Source organism: Hirundo rustica, chromosome 1 (assembly GCF_015227805.2).
Source record: "Hirundo rustica isolate bHirRus1 chromosome 1, bHirRus1.pri.v3, whole genome shotgun sequence".
Taxonomy (NCBI): domain Eukaryota; kingdom Metazoa; phylum Chordata; class Aves; order Passeriformes; family Hirundinidae; genus Hirundo; species Hirundo rustica.
In genome coordinates this window covers 115621322-115645976 of record NC_053450.1, presented here as the reverse complement: position 1 = coordinate 115645976, position 24655 = coordinate 115621322, and the positions used below count along the sequence as shown (strand labels likewise).

The window sequence follows — 24655 nt, the reverse complement described above, 5'->3', positions numbered from 1 at the left end:
CCATGGCTATCACATGCTTTACTGATGGTTGCACCAGGATATGTCACTTCTTAGAAACTTGGTTAGCTCTCCTTAGGTAAATCAGCTTGATAATGACCCATTAAATAGCAAAATTCTGTTTTCATCAATATAGTTTTAGGGGAGCTGGACCTGAAGGAGCTGACAGATCTAAAAGTAAAATCAGTGCTCTTCTTGTAATCCATTGTAAACAAGCTGTCAAACATCACTATGGTCTCCATTCTAATAGCTTTAATGAGTAAATAGAGAGAACAAAAGTCGAGAGACAGGGTAAAATATATAAGCCAAATTTTGTTTTGTTTTGTTTAACCTATTATATTGCTTTAGGTTGTGGTATTCCTATTTCTCTAGTCCTGACTTAGAAAATTTCGATATAATTTTGCCAGAAGTTAAATCTCCTAGAATATGTATTGCTGCTTTTCAAGAGCACGGAGCTAGAACATGTTTGAATTGCTCTCTGACTGCTGCCTATCACTTTAGGAGGTTTTAATAGGATAGGTAAGCTTATTAAAAAAAAAAAATCTAATAAAAGCCCCTGATTTTTCTGCTAAGTACCTGCTTTTTTTCTTTTAATTCAGTTTTTGTGAATGAAGAAATCTGCATTTTATGACAGGTAAAAATACATCCAAACATTTGTAATTTTTCTGTACTTCAGGCTGCCAGGAGAATGAGTCTCTTTTTTTTTTTTTTTTCCTCCCCTTTTTTTTCCTTCCCCCCCCCCCCCCCCCCCCCCCCTTGGTTAACTCCAGGTGTCTCATTCACAACATTGGTTATTGCTGGGTTAATAATATTCTTTGGTGCTTGTTTTTGAATGTACTTGGCTGTCAAGTTTACAGGTGATGTGTTCCCATTTATTTCGTTTCATTTCTAAACTTTCCATTGAAGAGATCCTTACTGCTCACCTGGCTCGCGGATCTGCCCTCAGGTCAGTGGCACCAGCGGCAGCAGCACCTTTGCAGATGCACTGGGATCTGGTTCTCTCCCTGGGTTCCCGAGGCTGGGACTGGCTTGATAATGAGCCCTCCCATAGGAAGAAAAAAGAGAAAAGAAAAGAAAAGAAAAGAAAAGAAAAGAAAAGAAAAAAAAAAAAAAAAAAAAAAAGTTTGCTCACTGTTGCTCACTGGGTTCGAACAGCTTGTCTTTTCTTTTGAGGAACATTTATACTTAACACTCGGTAGGCAAACTGCTATTTCAGTTTGCAAGTGGATTCAGTTATTCAAATGCATAGGCCAGAAAATGAAGGGGATTCTATTTAAACAGTGTGCTCCCAAGTCACAGATGATCTTTTTGATGTCTGTATTTTGCAAATGGAAATTTTCCATTTTCCAGCACTAGCATTTGTTCAGAGGCTGTATGCTATCTAAATCTGCTTTTGTGGCTGTTCATTTGCATTTTTTTGCTGTGCTATATTGCCTCCTGTCTTCTCCCCTTGGCCCCCCACTCTTTTATATTGAATTCCTATTTTTGCTGCCTCCGCTCTGTCTTGCATCTCTGAAGGCTCAATCATGCGAGATGCTGAGCACTCAGAGCAAACAGCAGAGGCTGCTCAGCGCCTGGCCAGGATTACAGGTGAAAAGGGAAATCCATAGCATCTGCATATTGAAGACTTTTTCTGAGAGAGCGCAGATGAAAGGTGGAGCTGTTCCCCACTCAGATAATAGTCCCACTTCTCCTGTAGCTTCCCACCTTTTCTTAGTTGCTAGAACTGCTGCAGCTACTAGCCAGTGCATCTGATGGGGAAGTCTGTGGAAATCCTGGGTTGAAATTTTATGGCATGATTTGAAATACTCACAGTAGCTGGATGATGTAGTCAAAACAGCCCTTCCTGGATTTAAAATAATGACCATGGAAAACCTTGCATGTTCAGTTCATGTAGCTTTCTGGGTCAGAACGCACAGTTTTCTACTTCCTTTAGTATTTATCTTTTATTTCACCCGGTACAGATAGGTTATTTCTTCTCCCAAATCTGGTTACATCCACGTCTACAAGCAAACCGCTTAGCAAGAAAAACTGCATTAATATCCTGAGGGAAAATTGAGAAGGTGAGAAGAGAAGCACAACAACTTAATTCTGGCAGTTGAAAGAACAATCTGAAAGTTGTCTCGGCTCAAAGTACCACGAACCGTCAAGTAATCACTATTCACTTCTGCAGATCCCAACCCTCAAACAGTCTATTTCACCCTCAGGGAGAGCCGGGTGCGGGGAGGAGAAAGTGTAAGCAAGGGTATCATGCACTACAATGAGAGGTAGCGTATTTAAAGCTGAGCAGTGATACGAACTGGGGGGCTGAGAGGCGGGGATTGCAGGCTTCTCCTCCTATTCCTATCTTTTCTCTAAATTCACTTCTGAGAAGAGAAGATGGATGAAAAAGAGGGCACCCTCAGAAGAGGGACCACATGGTCTTGGCCAGCTTGGAACGATAATACTAATGATAGGGAATGAAAACACTCAGTAGTTTACCCAACCAGGCTTTTCTTCTGCATCTGTTGGGGCAATGGTAGTGCTCCACAGGGTTCATCCAGGTGTGCAAGAACCCGCTGAATGCCTGTACAGTGCTCTGGGAACAGAGCGCTCTTTTTGCAAAAGTTTTTCTCATGCCACAGGAGGCAAATACCTGTGCGAGCAAGGCATGGTGTTCCCATTGTATGGCAGAGGGCTGGTACCTAAGCACCAACGATTATGAATGCCTGGTGATGAAAGCAGTGTATAGGCAGCCTTTTGAGCGTGTGTATGGCTTCCCGAACTGCCCTTTTGGACTGGCTATGGGGCACTTACGGGAATCCATAACAAAACCCTCTGCTTACCAGAACAGCAAACTGCCAGAGAAAAGCGTGATATTTCCATGTTCCTGTCATGTGCAAGCACGTGCCCACAAACCAAAACACAGCTGGCAAGTCTAATTTTAGTTCTACCAGCCTTGAGAAGTGTCCCTTTAAAGAAATTCTTTTTATAATTTTTTTGAAGCAATTTGGTTGATAATACAGCAGCTGACAATCCCGCTGCCATACTACTGATAATTTAAATAAAAACAAAAAGAAAGTGCTACCCCACTCTTTTTTTTTTTTTTTCCCCAAAAAATTATAAATAGGCTAAACCACTATAGAAAGGCCCAGGAATCTGATGACATGTTAAAGAAATAAGTTACTGCAAAAAAGGAGAAACGCTAGGATTTGTGTACAAGAGGAAACATTTTGTTATTCACGCATTTTTTTTTTCCCCCGTAATGATTTATAGCCCTGTTGTAAGACAAACTCTTCCTTCGAGGCTTTCGGAGCATAAATATTTGGGATCGCGGTGCTGACACAGGTCCTGCACGCCTGGGATCTGTGGCAGGTGTGGGGCTCTCGGCCGGACGCGGGGGCCACACCTGGCCCTCACCTGGGCCCGGGCGGCGGCGGCAGCTGCTGCGTGCGGGGGAGCCCGGCCGGGGGAAACGCAGCCGCGGGGAACTTTTGTGGCACCGTGGCATTTTCACACGTCTGGGGGAAGGCACCCGCACGTCAGGCCGGCCGAATTTCCTCTTTACTCTCTTCCTCCATTTTGTTCCAACTTTAAATAAACCAAGTCTTATATAAGCGGTCGAACAAAGTGTGTATTTAATATGTCTGGCCCGGGGTCGCCTCTCCGCGTAGTGCCGGATGACGGTACGGAGTAGTTTTCTGAAAGGGGAGGACGACGACGACTTCCCTGCTGTGCGACCAAGCTCCGTGACCTTCCCACTCCCATTTGTTTAAAAAAAAAAAAAAAAAAAAGTAATTAAAATAATAAATATAAACCCGCGTTTTGCGGCTGATCTCCCCCGTCCCCCGCCCCTCGGCGCTAGGATTTCCCGAGTCCCACGGCCGCTTTCCGGAGCTGCCCGCCCGGGCGCGGGCGCGGAGCGGGCGGGGGCGCGGAGGCGGCCGCGCGGCCTGCGCCGACCTCCCGGGGGAGCGGCGCGCCGAGGTCCCTCCCACCGGCGGCGCGGCGCGGAGGGGGTTTGAATGAAAGACAGGACGAGCCCTGAGCACCATGTCACTCCGTGAAGGAGGCAGCGGCAACTAGGCTGGGGAAGGCTCTTCCCTCCCCCCCCCCCTTTTTTTTATTTTCTTTTTTTTTTTTCTTTATTTTTCTTTTCTTTCTTTTATTTTTCCTTTTTTTTAATTTTTTTTTTTTTTTCCTGTGTGTGTTTGGTTGGAAGGGGGGTGGGTGGGGAAGCGAGAGGGGAGGGCTCGAGAGCGGGGCGAGCCGAGGAGAGGACGAGGAGAGCGAGCGAGGGAGCGAGCGGCTCTGCGGAGATTTGGAGTTGCACTGTCTTCCCGGCTCCTCTCGCAGGACGGTTCCCTCCCAAGCCGGGCAGCGGGCACCGCCGGAGGCACGCTGCTGCCAGCGGGGGAGGCGAGCTGCTCCGCCGCGGGCACCCGGGCACGGGGCTTCCACCCACCCAGGCACCCACACCCGCACACACCCCTCCGCGCACACACACACGGACACACACACGCACGTATATGTTCGTGCGGGCGCATTTTTGGCTGCGCTGGAAGTAGCGCGCGGTAGACGGCGAGGAAGTCTCGGCAGCCTCCTCTGTCGCTCGTGCTGTCAGGAATAGCGGCGTGAGAGGAAGAAAGGCCCTGGGGCACTAGACCCTGCCGACGAGTTCCCCGCACCGGCCAGAAGGACTCCAGCTACATGGGCAAACGCCTGGACCAGCAGCCAATGTACCCCCAGTACACCTACTACTACCCCCACTATCTCCAAACCAAGGTAAGGGCTGGCGGGGCCGGGCGCCTGGCGGGGGATGGAGAGCGGAGCCGCGCGAATTGCGGGCTCGTCTCCTCTCTGGCGATTTTTCTGTCTCTTTCTCCGGTTTGCTGTCACGCAGAGGGGAGCTAGTAGGCAGAAAGCAGGCGTGAGAGAGGCGGGAAGGTTACTGTTTGCCCTCCCATTTATTTCTTTATTTCTTTTAATTTATTTCCTCCCTCCCCCCCCCCCCCCCCCCCCGAGGGCTGCTGGCGTCGGCTAATTCCTTTTATTGTTTGGGGAGAACAGTGCGGTTAACGCTATCGTAACAGCGGGCAGGTAGTGTGTTATGACATGGAATAAAGATTGCTCTGGACAGCATCGGACATAGAACACTTTTGGTGGGTCTTCGAGTGATCTGTACAGTTTATTCACAGCTTAAAAGCATTTTGATGTTAGAAAAGCTGTCTGTGGCAAGTCAAACTTTTAATCAGCTGAGGAGGAGATGCTGTGAAGCTCGGAGGAGAGCTCGGAGCTAACCGTCTGTAAATCTGGTGGAGTTTGTTTCGGTGCATTGCACTGGTTTTAGTATTTCATTAAATATTGAGGGTGATATGGCTGTACGCTGGTGCATTTAAAAGGTCTAGAAATAAGAGGGTAACTACTTTTGGAGAGTGTATCCGAGCGCGGATGCTTCCTTTTTCTTTCTTCTTTTCTTAATAATTTTTAAAACGCCAGCAGACTGGAAAGCAGGCCGGCCTCTCCTGGAGAGGCTGAGTGAAGTCTATGCTACCTGGCCACGAGTTAGTTAATTAAAGCCTTATTTTTATAATGCCATTGTATAATAGTCTGCTCTCTGAAAAGATTTCCTGTGTTACTAAAGGACAGTAACAAAAGAAAGCCCTAAACCGAAAGTTTGCAAACCCTGTCAGGGCACTGAATTTGGAGGAAAGAAAAGGGGAAAAATACATATCCGCAGCCACAGATTAACAGTTTCAGTAAATAAATGAACATCCTTTAGGAGGGAAAAGCCAAGGCAGGGCGCACACACGTGCGTGTGGTACTGCGTGCACGTATACACATTGCGCTCCCGTGGCAAATTTAACACATGGGACATTTGATGTGTGCAACTGTGTGTGGTGAAGTGCCACAAGGGAGGCTGACTTCTCCACACTTTTGGTTTGAAACACGTCGATCTGGCTGCGGTTGTGAAAGGATAAATTATATTCCTTGTTAATAAAAATGACTTTCCTGTTAACATTTATAGCCCAACTACTGCATTATATAAATTACCTAATTGTAAAAACTGCGATTCAGGCTGGTTGGAGTTGTGATGACACTAGAAGCACTCAGTATGATTACAACCTTGTAATTCGTGGCAGGGTTACCTCTCACTTCTTTGCTCTGCTGTTTCTTTCACTGCATTATGCTGATTTCTTTTTTTTTTTTTTTTTTTTTGTATAAAATTCATCCGTTTTTAAATTTTGTGTTTTGGCATGAAATTTGTCATTTCTCCCCGCCTTCCTTTCAAGGTCAATCCAAGTAGCATTTTACCTTTGTGACCATTTAGTGTGTAATGTTGCTGTTGCAGCAGCAGCAGCCCGTCACTAGCTTGACTGCAATATTGCCTATAGCTTTAACTGTTTGGGGGATTGGGGGACTCAGGCTGATGCTATTCCTCAAAACCTGGCAAGCCAAGGACATGAAACAATTGATGGTGTTTTTTTGAAAGAACAATAGCCTCGAGTATTGGAGGAGAAATATTGGACATTCCATCCCTTTTACTCACGTAGCTTACATTTTGCCAGTTGTCCTTTTTCCTTCTTTTTTCCTTATTTTTTTTTAACTTTGTAAAATAAGCTTTTTGAGAAAATTAACCTTATATTTGACTTTACAATAGAAAAGTATCTTTTCTGTACCATGGCTTTTTTAACCCCTTACTTTAAAAAATAACTTAAATGCATTTTTATAGCCAGTATATAAAATTATCAACTCTGTGAAAAGTCATATGCATTGGTCTTGGCACACTTGCACTATTATAGTAAGGACAGGTAAAATTTCAAATTGGTGATACATTCTATATGCCTTTTTTTTCCCCCTCCTTTTTTTTTTTTTTTTTTTTTTTTTTCCCCTTGGTCCACAGTTAGGGGCATACATAAACTCTAAATAATAAACACACATACACGTGCGCATATATACACACACATACACACACAGATGCAAGTATTTCTCTTCTATAGACCATAAGATTTTAAAGTAGTGCAGACAGGCAGCATCTGGATTTTGTTACCTTAAAGCTAGCCATCAGCTTCTGGGACGTTTTAAAGCAGTTAGATCCATTGTATGTCTAAAGCTAATAGTTGGGTAATCAAATAATCTTATGGTGGAGGGCTGTATCTTTTATCATCCCTATTGGAGCAACACGTTTGTTGCTTCAAATAAACCTTTGTATGTTTCTAGCCAGCCTGAGAACTTCAGCTTCTTATTTTCCAAAAACTGCTCTTTGTGTCAAGCATGGTAGGACTCAGCTCTATAGAAAGAATGTGTTTTTATGCTCATAGTCATGCATGCTGGGGGGGTGGGGGGGAGGAATGTGGGGGTGCACATTCATTTGTAGTTAAGAAAGATATTCTAGGCTTTCTTATGGCATTTCTGCACAGCTTCTGAAATTCAGAGTGGCAGCATGTTCAACAGGCAGAGTTTGGAAATTCCTGTTCCCCAGCGTGTTTGGGTGAAGTGCTGCTTTTGCTTTGCTTGTTTGGTGAAGTTGCCTTGGTTCTCCTTTGAGAAGTACCGCATTACTGTACATCATGTCCCTCTCATGGGGGAGCACAGAGCTGCGCAGGATTCCAGCCCACAGACTGTGTGTGTGTCTCCCAGTGTGGCTAGCATGTTGTTGTGCAGAAAGGGTGTAAATGAATAGCTATATGGTAATTAGATTATAAATAGAAAAAAATTGATTCCATATGTTTGTCTGATTGCTTTAACTTTTTAGTGTTTTGTGGCTATTTGCAGAGCACAAAGCATGCACTCGTTCCATTATTTTGTGCTCCTTCATTATCAAATGCCACCACTGAAGCTAAAACTTTAATTTCAGGTTTAGGAACAGCCATTGTCATCCGAAAAAAGAGAGGAAGGGGAGGGTGTCAATCCTTACGAGATAATTGCGAGGAATTTAATATGTCTCTTAAGTTTAATAGGTCTTATAAGTTTGAGGCAAGATACAACCTTTTTTCTCTTTTGGTGTGATGCTGACAACTTCAGTTTGAATGTACAGTTTTGGAACTTCAGGCAGATGCTGAGAGTAGGGAGAGAGTCTGATTGTCCTAGGAGTTTATTTCAGAGTCAGTGTTTCTGTTTACTGCTGTAAGTGAAGCATAGTCTTGTGTTCTTGTTGCAAAATATATTGCAGAGGTAGTTCAGCTCACGTATATCTGATGAGAATCTGTAGTAGTTTTTTATTTTAGTTTGAGATGTTAAGAGAAATTCCTTAGTTGCATCATTGCTGATAGTGTAACTACTCAAACAACTGGTTTACAGGAGTATGTTGCAAATTGTCATGTAGAATGTTAATGATGCCAAATCTTGCGTTATGGTCTGAATTTCTTTTGTTTCTTGCTTGCCAAAGCAAATTCTTTTCTCTTTGGCATTTAGCACAGAGGAAAACAAAAATAAGCACTATATAATATCATGTAATGATGTGAAATAGGGGAAAAAATATTAACTCTGAATATATTTGAAAGAGTCTCATTGATTTAGTAGGTAAATGTTTTATCTTTGTCCTCTGCAGCTTAAGATTAGACCTCTTGCTGGGGTCAGCTTTCTTTGCAAACAGCCTACTAAAAAAACCTGAATCACTTGGGTGGAAAGGAGGAGGTGCCCCAGTTACCTGTCGACAGGAATTGTTTGGTTTACAATCTCTATACCTGCACTCGGGGTAAAAAATATGCCAGTTAAACAGCTATTTCCGTGTGGTTTGCTTTCATGCATTCTCCAGATATTTCCTACTTATTAGTCATGGTTTGGGTCTGGTAGTTTAACTCTCGTGGTGTTGACTCTTTAACCCAGTCAGATGGCAGAAAGACCCCAAAACGTGAGGTAGTGTTTACAGTACTCACAGTACCTCTCCATCTCTGTGTGCCTGATGCAGGTGTGAACATGTGCAAAAGGAGGAAGTGTGATTTTCCCAACGCCTACCTCAATAAAACTCCATCTCTGTGGCTATGAAAGGGATGCAGACTGACCTGAAGAGGGCTTAATGGGCCTGGTCCAGAAATGACAGATACGTGCCCCAGCTGAGTAAAAAACAATTAGGGAGTTCAAACAGGTGTACTCAGAAGAGTTCAAGTTTGATGTAGTGATTTTATGGGCACACATTTGTGATGTGTGTGTGTGTTTTGTCTCCTTTTTGACATTTTTTTAGGGCATCTTTTGGCATGCGGGAATTGGTGACTTCAGTTGTGTGGCATGAGCCATGCCTTCCTCCTTGCTCCATCGTTCTCTTTTAGGAAGAGTGCATTTGGGATCGGTGCAAAGCTCTTGCCTCTCTTCACCTTTTACCTACCAATCCCGTGGTCTTTAGTCACTCACGTTTCTGTTTAGCGGGTTTACGGCATTCCCCACTTTGGGCCATCTGGCCATACAGAAGGCCTTGAAGAAAGCGTTCCAGATACGGAGATGCCTGACAGGGCTTCTCTGGCTGGTAGTGTTCAGATTGTGTTTGGTGCCTGGTGTGAAGCAGGGGTCAGGTGTAAGGAGTAATTCATCAACCACACACTGATTTCAGGCTGCATTTCCAACCATCTGCAGCTTGGATCGCTGCCAGAGCTCAAAAGTCTAGCTGGAGCCCATGTGATCGTGCCAAAGTAAAGGCAAACACTTGCAAATAGAGAAATGCATTTCTAGGAATGAAGTTTGTTCACAGCCCCTGTTTGATTCAGTATATCACAGCATGTTTTAAATGCCTCAGAGAGCTGCCCAAAAGGAATACGAATTCATTTAAATGCCATTTAAAAGTATTTCAGCCTGGCTATGATTTTGATGGTAATATTGATATCTCTAGTATTTGCCAAAAAAACGAACCATCCCACGTCTACATACAAATGAAAGCACCAAATAAAAAACAAAACAAAGAACAAACCACCAAAAGTAATTTAAAAAAACCCTGACCAAACCTGTGGAAAAGGAATATTCCAATTTTTATTACTTCAAACACTTATGTATTATGATATTCTGTGGCTGTTTATTTTGGAAGCAGATATTTTATTTCTGTAACAAAAGATGGAAGTTTCAAGCGTTTGCCAGATGAAGCTACAAAGATCTTGCTGTGGCGAGTGTGTTAATAGTGATAATTTTGAATGCCTTATACAAGGTGCCCTTTCAAAATAAAGTCCAGTGGTTCAGATATTAACTGGTTTGGTTTTCAATGCATGAAGTCCTTTCAAAGGAAGCATGATGGTATGCTTGCACTTTAATTCAAGTGTATTGGTAAAAATCATCAGTCTGTCGGTTCTTAAATTTCCATGAATTAAAAAATGAATAAGAAAGGATAGATTTAAAGTAGGATGTCTGAGTTCATTTCAGGTCTTTCTGTGAGTAGCCTGTATAGAATTCCCTTTGTATATAATTTATAATTGCAAGCAGTATTTTCTAAATCAATTCAATTTTTTTTTTTTTTTTTTTTTTTTTTTTTAGGGGTAGGAAGTGAATTTTCTGCTGTCTATACTCTAGGAGGGGACTGAGTTTGCTTGCAAACAACCCCATTCTGGACTGTCCAGGAAGGGAAGACTTTTTTATAAAAAGCAAATAGTAGTGTTTTGGGTTTGGTTTTTTTTTTTTTTTTTTTTTTCTCTTGAAGAAAAGAATGATAGTGCTAGAAATTGTATGTGGAGGAAAATAGTTAATATGTCTCAAGAATTTGCTTCCAGTGCTGCATTAAAATTGTGTTTTGTAACAGTCTCATCAGCTACAGCTGTATGTGATTAAATAGTGTAATATCAAAAGCATGTGTGAATAAGACCTTTTATGATATAGTTGTTCCATACCAAAGACTGCAGATGGGCAGAGAAGGAAGACAGAGAACAGTGATTTACTCAGATACTGTCAATGCCTATACTCCAAGTATTCCTGGACCAGTGTTTTGCAGTTTCTTTCCCTCTTATATGGGCAAGATTAAGTAACAAAGGGAAGGTTAGAAGTAAACAGTTTTACAAAGAGAGCTATTCTAAACAAGCAGGTTTCAGCCCAAGAATGATGCCTACTGATGCAGAATGATGTACCAGTATTTTAAGTACAGGTTTAACAATAATATTATTGAATAGAGGTTACAGTGAGAGGGATCAGTTCTGATTCCTTTGAAACATCAATGAAAAAGATTCAGTTGTCTTCAGCAAGACAGAATCAGGCCCAGAAAGCAGATACTGATCACCATGGCAAAACCAGAACAGCTGAATAATACGCAGGTTAAAAAAAAGAAAACAAAAAAACAAAACAAACAAACAAAAAAACCCCAAACAAATAAGTCACAAAAGAAACAAAAACAGTAAATCAAAATAATTCTACCTTGTGCAAGGGGCCGTGAACATACCTCATCTGGTACTTAACAGCATTTTGTGTTTACTGTGGCTATAATTTCTATTTATTTATCGTGATTTATAATTTCAGAGAATGAGCAGCATAAACCAGACGCTTTGTCTTTGTCTGTTTCTCTTTCTGCCAGTTGAGATACAATTTATACAGCGGGGAAGTCTAATTGCCATAGGAGATGTCTCACATGTTGCCCAGTGCCTATAATGAAGATTAACAATTTCTGTAAGAGACTAAGCGAGCTTAATCCACAGAATAAGTATCAGAGAGCTGGTTTTGCTTTAAGTTATGTAATTCTTAAGATAAAAATACTGTGTAGCCTCTTTGAAATTTGAAACAAGTCAGTTTTCTGTGTTGGTCTTTTTTGAGGACACAGTGTTTCTAAATGGAGAAATTAAGCAAAGGTTGCTTGTCCTATCTGTAGCTGTGGATTGGAAGCTCCCGTTGAATTCTTCAATCAGACTGTCTTATATTTTGTTGGTTTACAGCAAAGTCTAATCTCTTCTCCTAGAAGTTTTTTATTAGCTGAAAGATTACAGGTCTGACATTGTCAAATAAGAGAAAGAGGTTATTTTTTCCTGCTTTTTGGATGGAAAGGTGTGGGTTTTTTTTTTTTTTTTTTTTTTTTTTTTTTTTTTTGCCTGCCTTCCTTCTTTCTTTGTTATTTATCTTGTTTGGTTTCAGGTTTACTTGCAACCATGGTGGAAATAAATTCCCTCTTTGCTTATTTGTTGTAAATGTAACTTCAGCATCTAATGCAATAATTTATTAAACAGTAAATATTTACACTTTTAAGTGCTTCATTTGTGGTATATTTATGCAGATGAAATTGTTTGGACAGATCTTCTATGAGGGTTCCTCTGTTAATTGTATTGACTTCATTCAGATGCAAATGAATGAAATAAACCACCTGACATATATAGATCATAGCAGAAGCTGGAAGACATAAGATTGCATGTTTGCAATGTAAAGCACTCTGATATTTTGTTCCTTGTTGGTGTCTTTCTGACACATGCCTTCTGGTTAGTACCATGCGGTTGATGATGATTTATGTGCTGTCATGTTGTGGAAGTGATGTCACTCCTGTGTGATTGAAATTTATTCAAGAAGATAAGTTGTTGAACAGATTTGTGTTGCCCCCCTCCCCAAGTATAAATCAACCAGCCGTTTGTTGTCATTCTGTGAATTTGCATTCATAGACTTAATCCTGAAGCTGTGCTTAAATACTCTGCTGCAGAACCTGGCAGCATAGAGAGGGGAAATCTTACTGGTGGACCAACACTGTGGTGTTGTATTCAACTGATTGCTCATTTGGCTTCTGTTCCACTCCCTTCCCCACCCACTTTCACAGCCCTTGCTCTGCCCAGTTATATTTAGGGACCTGGCAGGCTGAACCATTCAGAGTTCAGTGTCGGCGCTGCACAGGACCCTGACCTTTCTGCCTCCTGCTGATGGAGACGGCAGGACTGGATCAGCCATCAACCCTCGTGTGTCTTGCCTGAGAGAGACTCTGGCTCTTCGGAACAACACGTGATGCAGTCTAGTCGCCCTCCCGGTTGAGAAGCTGGCAGTGTTTGTGCCAGGGTTATGGGAGGGTGAAGGGCAGGCTGAAGATGCAGTGGATAGGGTAGAGGGCGGTTTTGGATGTGCAGCCCCAGAGCCGGCAAAACTTTGCACTGGTGACTTGTGAGATAGAGGGACATTAGGGAACTTCACCAGAGGATGAGATAAGGGAGCCTGGTGTACCGCTACATCACAAAAGGTTTTTAAAGCTGGATATCCATAGTTACAAAGGGAGAGTTAAAATCTAGATTTCAGGGACTCACCTGGTGTGATGTCCTCCTTCCCTTTAAAGAAGAAAGTGTTTGGCAGTTCTTAAAGCTGGAATGATGTGCCTGTGTGAATTCCCCGGTGCTCAGAGAACTGCCTGTTTAAAGTTTGCTCTATTTTGCCCTCTTGCTCTAATTTTTCTGGCTGTGGAAAAAAAATGGCATTGCAATTCTTAGCCATATAAGGGACTTGTTAGTTTCTTTATGTGGTTGGGAATTGTTTCTCCTTTTGGTCTTCAAAGGCTGTTGCTGCTGAGTATGCTTTAAAGGGAAGGAACTACTTGCTTAGACAAAGGCTGCAATCCTTATTTCTTCTCTTTCTCGCTTCTCTCTGACCTTTTATTGGGGGACATGCATATAAATAAATTCTGCTTTTGGTGTCATGCAAGTTGATGGATACTCTTAGAAAGAGAGAAGCATAATGGGAAATGCAGTCTTCATTTTTGTTCTCTCATTTTGTAGTGATGAATTTGGTTTGGTGCCAGTTAGTAAGTACATGACCTTTTCCCTACATCTTTTGATTCATGACAGGGAGTGTCAGAGCTGTGTTAGTGATCTCTCGTTACAGCTTTTAACAAACGATGAAATATTAAAAATGAATTAGGTCATGTGGAGCTCGGCTAATATGTCAGTGATGCAGCGTGGCGATTTCGTATTAATGAAGCATAACACACAGCTTAAAATGCAAAATTCAGATTTTTGTGAACACGGACAGCGGGGACATATCGCTTTTAAGTCAGGACATTTTTATCTTGAAAATGTAATCTTTTAAAGACAAACCAAACAAGATATTTTGCAAAGATGGTGTTATCGGCCACATTAGTTTAGTGTTCATTCCAGAAAATCCTATCGGCTTCAGCCTAATTGGAGCTAAGTTTTTCAGTGTATTTACTTTAAGATCAGAGCTGCCGACAAGACTTCTTTAGTATCAGCTGAGATGTGGCTACACAGCTGTCGATGTTCTGCTTCGCTGCTATACACAAGCGGATAATCTACCACATGTAACTGAATGGTACAATATACACTCGTTTGGTGTGCAAATGACACTTCTGGAGTTGTTTAGTGGAAGGGAGACTGACAATAAAAATGTGCTGTGAATGGTACAATGAATAAGGTAAAAAAAATAGGACTGATAGCTCTTAGACAAGCCTCTGCCTGGTTTTGCATTCATGAAAACTACCTTCAATACAACTCTATACCTGCAAGACATCAGAAAAAGAGTCAGAGGCACTGCAGTCCTTCAGATGTTTGACAAAGCGTGCAGCAGGACTTGGTAAGCTGAAAGCTTTACCTAGGCTGTATTAAGATGACGTTTACTGTGTCAATGTAGAGCTGCACTAAGTGTACTGTTAAACAATCCTTCGTGAAAACAAGCATAAAGCAGACGTATTGCTGTGGCCTTTAGCAAAGCAGCTGGGAACTTTATGCCTGGGGGAGCATCGCACTCTTTGCATTTCATGTTTGTGCTCTTTGTGTCTCTTTGGAGCTTTTGCATCCTAAAGAAACGCATGGGTTTGTCCAAATATTTTTTGTGTCCTTCTTGGTGTTTACTTTTACGGTGAGGGTCAGCCGGGGGTGCAGGGTGGGGTAATAATAAATCTGGCTGATGTACGGTGACTCCACGATGGTAGTAATAGCACATGCTGATCAATGACGCGTCTGTCATTGCCTCGCAGATACAGGTGTGCAATGCACTGAGTTGTCTTGAATTTTGAGATTATGGATATAATTCCTGTCTCTAGGAACAGCTGTGAGAAAGATGTAGACTTCTGGCCCACCAGGACATACTTGTTATCTGTGTGATTTGGAAGCCTTGCGGGCCACTCAGTTTCTGCTTTATATCTCTGCCATTTTATGAAATCACTGTAATTGTATACAGTTGTCCCTGTGCAACGTGCAATTTCCTGTAGTTTGAAAAGCTTTCAGCTTAAGATTGTCTAAACTTAATAGCATAAACATTAATTTACTGTGTTAGATGGGTTATTGGGTGTTTTTAGCATGCATAAGTCTGGCAGTAATTGTGCTGGACAGAAAAAATAAGTTTTGTTTCCTTCACTGTCTGCCCTGCTTTGACTTAAATGGATCCCTGGTGATGGTAATACTTAGCATGTAGCAGTCATTTCAATTTTCAGTGGGCTGTGTAAACATTAACTAATCTTCAGAGCCCATTCTGAGAGGTGCCTTAAACACCTTATTTGCTTATGCAATGGCTGCACGCAAATAATGACCTTAGCTTTCAGAAACCTGTACTGGATTGTCAAGAGTTGGGGGATAGATTTGTGTAGCATCCACACCGTCTCTCTTTGGGCAGAATCTGGAGGTGGGGAATGCTGTTGCTGCTTTGAGCAAATGTGGTGCATGAGTGGTCTAAGAATGGAGAAGAAGCTGGAAAAAATAAGGGGAAAGCATTTTCAGAAGGTGACATGGTTAATCTCTGGTTATCCAGAAGTGTTGAGTGCCCCCAGCTTTAGCAGATGGAGTTCTCAAAGAGGTTTGACACTAAACCCAATGTGACTCACAGAATTACAGAGCACTTTGCAAGACCACTTCCCTGAGGCAAATGCCTGAACCTGACTGCTGGTTCAACATTACACCTTCCTCTTGAGCCTTTCTGCTGGGGAAGAGGGCAAATGGGGCAGGGTGAGAGGATGCACTTTCTGGAGGAGAGGAATTCCCTGTTGTGTCCCCAGTGTTCGGAAGGAGGCTGACTGCAATCCTGCTAAGGTGACTGAAAAAGTCGTTTGTGGTGTTTGACCAGTGCTACGAAGGGCAGATCAGTTTTAGAGTGTTTTAGAGATTTAAGCAGTGCTTGGCCCAAATGTTTCCAGGAGACAAAAACTTAGCAGACACCTGGATAAGGATGCAAAGGACTTTTTCATTCTTCCAAGCAAAAGAGAGAAAAATGCTTTCAAACAGTGTATGTGCACAGCCCCTGGTCCCACTGGCCCTTGGCAGCTTTGTCAGGCACTGATGGGAAGGATATGGAAAAACAACTGTCACAATTCCACCGACATTGTGTAAGGACGCTGGTCTGTGTTTGAGTCCTTCAGGTTAATATTTGAAATCTACAGCACCCAGTTAATCACCAAGGCAATAGCAAAGAAGTTATTTATGGGTGGGTGTTAGCTAAGTAGTAGTTGATAGATACAGAACTGTCACAGCCAACTGGCTTTGGTTTTCTCATGCCTGACGTTGTGTGCCTTGCCAGGATTATTTTAGATTTTCTGTTGTCATTACTCTTTTTATTCCTCTCACCTTGGCTTGTAACAGTATCATATGTGCTTCCCTCTCTGTTGTGTTGGAAATAGTTGTGTTTTTAAAAATCACAGCTTCTTTGGCTCAGAGGTACTTCATGGATGGGAGAGAAATGATGATATTCTTGATGCTGATAACTTCTTATCCCAAGGGTTTTGTTTTAAATATGTGAAAAGACTACAAACAAGGGTTGATTATTGGTGTTGTAAAACTGAACAAGGAACTGTGCCAATGGCCACAAAGATGTAGATTGTGATTTTACAATGTGTGTTGAGGAATGAAGTAGGACTGCCATGCTCCAGCAACAGCCGATGAAGTAGGCGTTTATGCTTCATCTCTCCTGGTCTTTTAGCAAGGGAGTAAATTATTAGTTGTTTATTATTTCTTAACCTTCAGCGGGTGATTTCCTTTCTGCACTAGTCAGCTATTTTGAGGTAGAGATAGGTGGATTTTATTTCCTTCCTCCTCTTTCCCACATTCTCATTTGCTCTCAGGATAGATTGTCGGGTAAGTACATGACTTCTTTTTTACCAGTGTGAGGGTCAAAGAGGTGATCTGATGCTTAGGTGACAAGGACAGTCTTTGAAAAAGCTGAGGCAAAGGGCATCATTACCATGAAATGAATGTAAGGAAAGCCAGAAGCCTGATTTCTATTCTACGATTTGTGTGTCATTTCTGGTTTAGTGAATCTACTTCTTTACCAATGTCTTTGTTTTGATTCTTCCCCCCCCCCGCCCCCCTTTTTTTTGTGTTTGTTTGTTTGTTTTTGTTTTCTTCTTAGCCTTTTAAGAACTCTGGTGGTTCTCATTTTTCTTTCACCTAATTCTAAATGTGTATGTCATGGTGTTTGTTCTATCATTTGACCATCAAAACTTTTTCTGTTATAGATGGATATTGCTGTTGTATTTCCTAAGCTAGTGATATTCTTCCCCTCTTTATTATTTTTTTAAATGGTTTTTGTGTTTGCAGACTGCCTCTGACTGTGCAGTTTGGTTGTGCTGAGCTGCATACAAAGCCAGGGTAAGAGATAGTCCCTGCCTGCAAGAGTTTATGATCAATGTAAATAAGGCAGCCTCGCAAAGCTGGGTAGGAACAGCGAAGGAGAGGAGTGCCTGGTAGGAGGTTACACTGCAAAGCCGTGCCAGGACCTGGATGGTAGATGGCAAGTAGTGTTTGCTGTTTACCCATAGACTGTATGCTACTCCGTTACCTTGGGAATGGGTCACTCTGCCTTCCCAGTTCATGCATTGCTGATTTTTTTTCTCATTTTTTTTCCCTAATACTTAGGCTTTCAGTTGCATGGAATCATTTCTTCTTTTCTACCTCTGTGCTTACCTGGGCTTTAATTTCTCCATCTTTGCTGTTTGGTGGCCAGTCACCCATGCGTTTTCTGGCAGATTTTGGGTGTTGCAAAGTGAAGGAAGCCATGGAGTGGATTTCTGGAGTTGCCTGTGTCGGTTAACTGGCGCTGAACAAATACGGTCTTTAGCTGATGTTGCTGGCTGACTTCAAGGAGAACGTAATGGAAATGGACAAAAGAGCAAAGCAGTTGAGGTCAGTGTGGGACAAGAAGTCTATTCCCAGCAGATGAGAGCTCTGGAAATATCCTGGTGTGCAGTGGCTGGGGGCTGGTGCTCGGTGAGGATTAGAGCTGGTATTTTTTCATGCTTGCTTCCTGTTTCACCAGGGCTGTGATGCTGCAGGAGAGCCATGCTGCCCACAACTGTTCTGTGCTTTGGAAAAGTAAATACTGTGGGAGAAAGGTGTGCATGTGTCTTCCACTTCAGCAAGTTGGCTGCTGGTAAATGCTGAAATTTCAAAGGGACAGTGCTCTGTACAGTAGCTTGGGGCCTCAGAGCCAGAAGTGCTGGTCACCTGCAGCTCCTTTTAATTTCAACTGGAATCGTATGTACTTTGTGCTTTTGAAGACCAAGAGCTCCTTTAGGGCTTAAATGTTACCCTTCTTTTTTTTGTTTTGTTTTTCAAATAGCACTTGCAAGCTGACAGGGAAACCTCTTACTTTTACTGTATTTTTTGTAGAGGAGGAAAAGAGAGTTGGGTGACAAAGGGAAGAAGTTTGGGTCTTTTAGGGTAGTGGTTTTGTTTGTATTCTTGTTTTACAGCCATGAATGGAATGTATTTCCAAAAGCAGGTATCTTTCTTAACAGGTAACTCTCCATTTTGTTAGTGGCATGACATTGATGATTTAAATAACTTTATAGTTTATTTAGCTTCCTCAACTTAGACTGGATAATGAAGAGGGATGTGATTTCTTCCCTTATTTAATTTTAATTTTTTAAAATTTAGTGCTTGGGATGCATGGGCTACCACAAAATGATTATTTGCTTAGAAAAATGCAACGGAAGCTTCTCTAGCAGTTATGTGAAGTTTATTCTTATTGAACATGCATTTTGAGAACTTCTTACTGCTTTGGTCTGTTACCAGCTCTTCCAGCTATACTAAGTAGCAGGAATTTATTTTTCCTAAGGTACTTGAGTTCAAAAGGAACTAAATTGTCAAAATGTGTGTTTGTACATGTACCAGTTCTAATCTCCCTCTAGATTGCAGGGAAAAGCTTGAATGTCTTATCCTGATATACCTAAAAGGCTCAAAAGTCACACGATGTAAAGTCAGAATGCAGTCTTCTGAAAAGCTTGGGATGTAACATCCAGCCTCACCAGGGCTCCCTATGTTTAGTTGTAGTTTGCAGTGCTGAGTATTTCTTGAGTTTGTAGACAGCAGTAGTTTTAACACTCAGCTGATGATTGACTTTTTTTTTTTTTTTTTAATTAGACATGCATTTTGAAATTCTGGGTTTGAGTTTCATATTGATGCCAAATGCTGCTGTGTCTGTTGCTTACTCAGCATTTACAGTGGGAATAGCCAAAGCAGACAATTAGAGGAAAAGAAAAAAAACCCACCCATGCCTGATTTGTTTAATTGTATTAATTTTCTTCCCACTGAGGTTGGTAGAAGTGATTTATTGGAACAGCTGGAGTGCTGGGGTTGGGAGACTGGTAACCTGTGAGGTGTTTTCCCTCTGGGCCCCATCCTGTGGTCCAGGTGTGCTCACAGCTGAACACTGCTTTGTAAGCAACTCCGCAGCACTGCATACAGGATGAGGAATTATTCAGTGAGAAGAGGACTGTCAGAATTTGGCCTTTAGGATAGAAATTTCATTTTGTGACTGTATGACAAACAAGAGAGAGTTAAAAGATGAAAAACTGCTTCTACATAGAAAAATAATACTGTTTCAATTTAAGCCTTGGTTTAGTAAGCTTTCTGGGAAAGAAACTTCTTCCTGAGGGCATTTTATCTATTTTTCTCTCTCTCTTTGGGTTTTATACTGCTGCCCATCACGGCGGTATCTGAATGCTTTCTGTGTAGAGATTGATAGCAGCTTTGAAGTCCCCAGTGAACTGTGCAGTCTTTGACACATCTTTCTTTAGGGGGTGAGAAAATACACCAGTTGGGATTTCTTAGAAAAAAATATTTGTATTATGTAATTTTACATTCTAATAGTATTTTTAAAATATTGCTGTTTTGGAAGATGTTAAGTGTCTTGTGGTGGTCTTTTTTCTTTTCTTTTCATGGTTTGACTGAGGTTATGAGGTACAAGGAATTTCAGTGTTACATTCAGAATACATTACTGACTCTTAAAAATGTGTTTTCCTAAATGTCACATCAAGCAGATAAGGGATAAGTTATCAAATATCCAGTGTTACAGAGGTTTTCTTTTTTTTGTTCAATATTATCTAAATTGTTTGAAAAGCATTCAAATAATATTTGCACTTTTACAGGTGATGCATACCAGATCTGTATCAGCTAATGTAAATTGTTAGATGCAATCTTTTACCTTTTAGAATTATTCTAGTAAGAGTAAATATTTAAATTAATACATAGGACTAAGTTCTTAAAGCTAGAAAGATTACAGTGAGAGGATTTACTAACTGGTTTAGATATTCCATTCTGAACCATTTCAATATTAGTCTTATGTGGCTAATCCATCTATCTAGCTATGTAATCTGTTTAAACAAGGTACTTGGCTCTTTCCAAATAATTTCAAAAGGAAATAAAAATAGCATAATTGTTTTCTCTCTTTCTTTCTAGTCTGTCAGAGAAACACCTTGATTAGTTTATATTTAGTCTATATGCGTGGGTGTCTTCCTTGGATCTGAACAGTAAGAAAATTTTGGAGCAACTCAAATTGTAATAATGAGTCCTGTGGTTAATTCAGAAGATGACTGATCCTGTTGTCATCGCTTAGCTGTTGTTTTTCTAGAGCAAGCTAGACCTGTCCTACTGCCAACATTTATGAGTGTTTCCAGGGGTATCCTAGTAAAGATGGAAGTGTGTGGTAACTTTTGACTGAAAAATTATTGGCAGTCAAATTACTTTTGACTGAAAAATTTCATAGCTAGAGAAAATTGAAAGTAAACCACTCATCATTAAGGCATGAATTTGAACTAGTCTGTGCATTTAGTAGGCAGTTTTTGGAGAAGGAGAAATTCTGGTAGAGTTCAGGAGACATGGGGAGAGCAGGGAGGATAATCTTGCAGTGTGAAATCTCATTTCCTCAATATGCTGATAGCATTTTCTTAGAAGGTGTGCAGTTTTAGAAGTATTCCTCAGAAGTAAAATCAAATGGATTTACAGTACCTCTTCAAGACATTTCTCAGTGGCTTGTATTATAAGGAGGTGGAAGGAATTCCTGCCTCATGGTGAGAGATGTGGCTGAGGAAGCTGCTGAATCCCTCACCCTTGGTTAGAGAGGATTCTGCTACCTACTTGTGTGTATGTGTTCATAATTATACGCTGAAGTGAAAAAAATTAAGGCAAATTTTCTGGTTCTTTATTTTTTCTTCAAGGAGGCCCTGCTGTCCCTCCCCCATAAGACATTTAATTTTAAACTTATGAAGGTGAGGGTGCACCTCAGGCGTGACAGGTCCATCTGAAATGTCTAAATTTTTTTTGTATTACTTTTTTTCCCCCTACAGCTGCTATTTTCATTTAACATGATCTTCAGAGGTGTTAAATGTGCCTTATCACACGAGTTAAGTCAGTTTTTACCCATGGGTTTAAGAAGCCACCTTGTATATTCTTGTTTGAAAAGCTGCGTAGCCTGATCTTATTTTTCACTATTGAGTGCCCGTTCGGTTTGGTGGGAGCTACTGGGTGCATGATATTTTTGGAAATCAGGCCATCGAGGTATACTTTGGTTATAAATATCTGTAAGCTAATTAGGCTTTAAAATCATAAAGATTCCCAAACATAACACATGTTCCTTCCCTTTCTCTAGTAAAAAGCCCGGTCAGCTTGGATGAGTTCCTCGCTGGCGTGGACGGCGTACCCACGTCTCAGTACTGTTCTTTGGGCAAGTTTCCTTTTTGAGGCCTGTGAGTCAGCAGGGTTTTGAAGTGGGTGAGTCATAGACAAACGAGCTGAATGATGGTTACCAAGTGGGTGGGGGAAGCAAGGATTTTATTCTGGGAAGGTGTAAATGCGGACAGAGGCCAAGTCTGGAGGTGAAGGAGGCCACAGGATAAAAGGCATTAGCCGATAGGAAGCGCTGAACCGGTGTTTGATGCTGGCTGCTCTTTGTGGTTCGCTGCAGCCGTGTGCTTCCTTCTGGCTCTGTTTGATGCTCCTGTGCAAAGCCTGTCCCCCTCTTGGGAAGCAGATGTTCCAAATGAACAGCGGATAATCCTGACAGATAATAAAGCAACATTAACTTTGCCGGGAGCCATCTAGTTTCTATCCAAGAGTTAGATTCTGACCAGAAGAGAGACTGAGCTAGTCTGTGCTTCATGCCTTTCAGTCATACAGAGCATAGACCTTTAACATCTCTCTGACTGGGAGAGGTAGCATCAACCATGCCTGTGCAGAGCAGATTAGTGTGCCAGCCTCTGAAATCAGAAACAACAGTAGCATATATTATACTGTCTGACAAATCTTCTTGAAGAGCTTAAAAACAAAAATGCAAACAACGTGAAAACATCCTGTTCTGTACAATCCCTTTTACTGGTTGATAGAAAACCAAAATGTCACTCCGGAGTACCCCTTTATGCGTTTCTCATACATTCCTATGACTCCTTATGTTGTAATGTAATTTGTAATGGGGTTTCCTTTAAGGTGTGAGGATTTTTTTTTTACACAGTGTTTTGAAGTTCAACAGGAAACCAGAAAATATGATCATATATCATTGCCACTAGAGCTACTGCTGACCACATATCTCTGTATATTAGCAGATGGTGATAAAATTGGAATATTTTTTAGGATGGAGTGTTCGCTTAGAATGGGATAGCAGAATAGCTGTCAGTCGGAGAGCTGTGGAAGGAACTGAAAAGCAGTAGTTTAACAACCAAGCCTCTTGCAACTCTGGCTCTCTTTCCCTTGTTCCCAGTATGTTCAGATAGTGAAGAGAGAGTAAATACTTCAATTGATAATATCCTGGAGTGCTCAGATACTGAAGGGAGAGACTGTGGTCACCAGATTCCAGCTGTCCTGTTTCCTTTCCCGAATGAAAAAGCTTTTATCAGGATAGCATATATAAATACTTTTCATTGCAAGCTCAACTCATTCTAAAATGAGTTTGAGTGCAAAGTTTATGTTCTCTTGAGTCCGGATGTAGAAAATGTGAGACAGTGAACTGAAGGGTGAGAGGTAATTGAATATATACTCCATAAGAGATAGAGAGAGAAATTTAGTAGAACAAAGAGCCAATGGCTGAAAGTTGGAGCCAGTAAAATTCAGGAGATGACAGTGCATGTTTGAAAGGCAATGGTGATTTACCACTGGAACGTATTGCTGAGGGATGCAGCAGATTCCCCTATCACTTGAAGTCTTTAAATTGACACTGGGTCTTTCTCACTCATCTTTGCAGTGTTCAGTCCAGGGGTTTCTGGGTTACATTTGATGACTTCTGTTGTACAGAAGGTTGAACTAGACTATCATAATGTTTCTACTGGCCCTAAATTGAGGGTCTATGAGCTGTGACTCCTTGTATCATTTGAGTAACAAAATCAATTGCCAGTAGTAATGGAGGATATGTAGAGCCAAATCTCAAATTGAATCCAAGCACTGGGAAGAGTGGATATGCATGTGAGAGACACCTGGCTTCCCTAACTTTTGCATTACATCTATTTAGATTTCATTTAAGTCATGCTCATTTACCTACACTCTATCTCTCACTTGGCCCATTGCATTACAGGGATTGTTGATGGCATAAATCACGGGCTGAAACAGTAAAGGGAGGCAGGACAACAAAGAGAACAATATGTAGGAAGGCATGACTTTAAGTGCCCCACACTTAGGGGCCTTATAGCGTTTCTGACTCTTTGATACATAAATTACATCAATTTAGATTCCCTCATGCACCAATAGAGTGAGTAGAACAAGCTCTAAGGGAATCTGAGTGAGCATAAGTGGATATAAATTACATTACCTTACAGATTGCCTCTGAATTTGGCCCAGGTTCTTTCCTTTATTTTCATTATGTCAACTTTGTTCATTGGCATTATAGTCTTTTCAGCAACTGGCCTGTCAGCTGATGAGTTCTTTCTACCAACAATAAATCAATCAAGACAGACAATGCTGCTCCGTGTAAATACTTCTCTTTATGTTCAGAGTATTCAGAATCCCATTAAATTTGTAACAGTGTGCTGGTAGAAATGCATGTGAAGAAGTACTATAAGAAGTGCTAATTATTCATAAGCCACCTGGTTTCCTCTTTGCTCCCCAGCTAACTATGTTCTGAGGCTGGGGAAAATTGGAAGAGTAGACAGCGCAATAATACTGAAATATAAACTGCTGTGTTGAAAACAAGTCCAAGTGGCTATAGGAAGTTTTCCTCAGTTTATGGTTGTTCGTACTCCCTGAAATTCCTGCAATAAACAAGGTTAAAAGAAAAAGTCCAGAAATGAACTAGTAACATTTCCACTCTTGGAGAGCTGAAACAAAGGAAATTTTAACTGTAGTTCATTAGGGAACAGAATGTATTTTCCCTTCTATTTATTATTGAATAGAAGAAAAATTGTATTTGTATGTTAATTAAGTTACAGTAGAATTTGCTTTAGGAATAAGTTACAAGCTATGCAACTTATTTCATCTCTCAGTTCAGAGTACATTGCTAAAAGGCTAAACTCCATTCCAGATTGCAGTATTGATAAATGTTTCTGTGCCACTTCATTTTGCATTAGAGAATTTTTTCTTTTTCTGATGTCAGCACTTAAGCATTTAGGAAGCCGTAG

At 41.3% G+C, this 24655-nt stretch overlaps 1 protein-coding gene across 8 annotated transcripts in view; it reads left to right on the top strand.

Annotated features, from left to right (window-relative positions):
• Positions 1–24655, top strand: part of RBMS3 (RNA binding motif single stranded interacting protein 3) — a 706233-nt gene that overhangs the window by 256941 nt on the left and 424637 nt on the right. For 3 of the 8 annotated variants that reach the window (XM_040055310.2, XM_040055292.2, XM_040055300.2), the window contains exon 1: positions 4230–4761. The exons of the other annotated variants lie outside the window; for them this stretch is intronic. In XM_040055310.2, the coding sequence (XP_039911244.1) occupies positions 4687–4761 (75 nt within the window). In that variant the 5' untranslated portion in view covers positions 4230–4686. Of the gene's footprint in view, positions 1–4229; positions 4762–24655 lie in introns of those variants that run through there. 8 annotated transcript variants of the gene reach the window in all.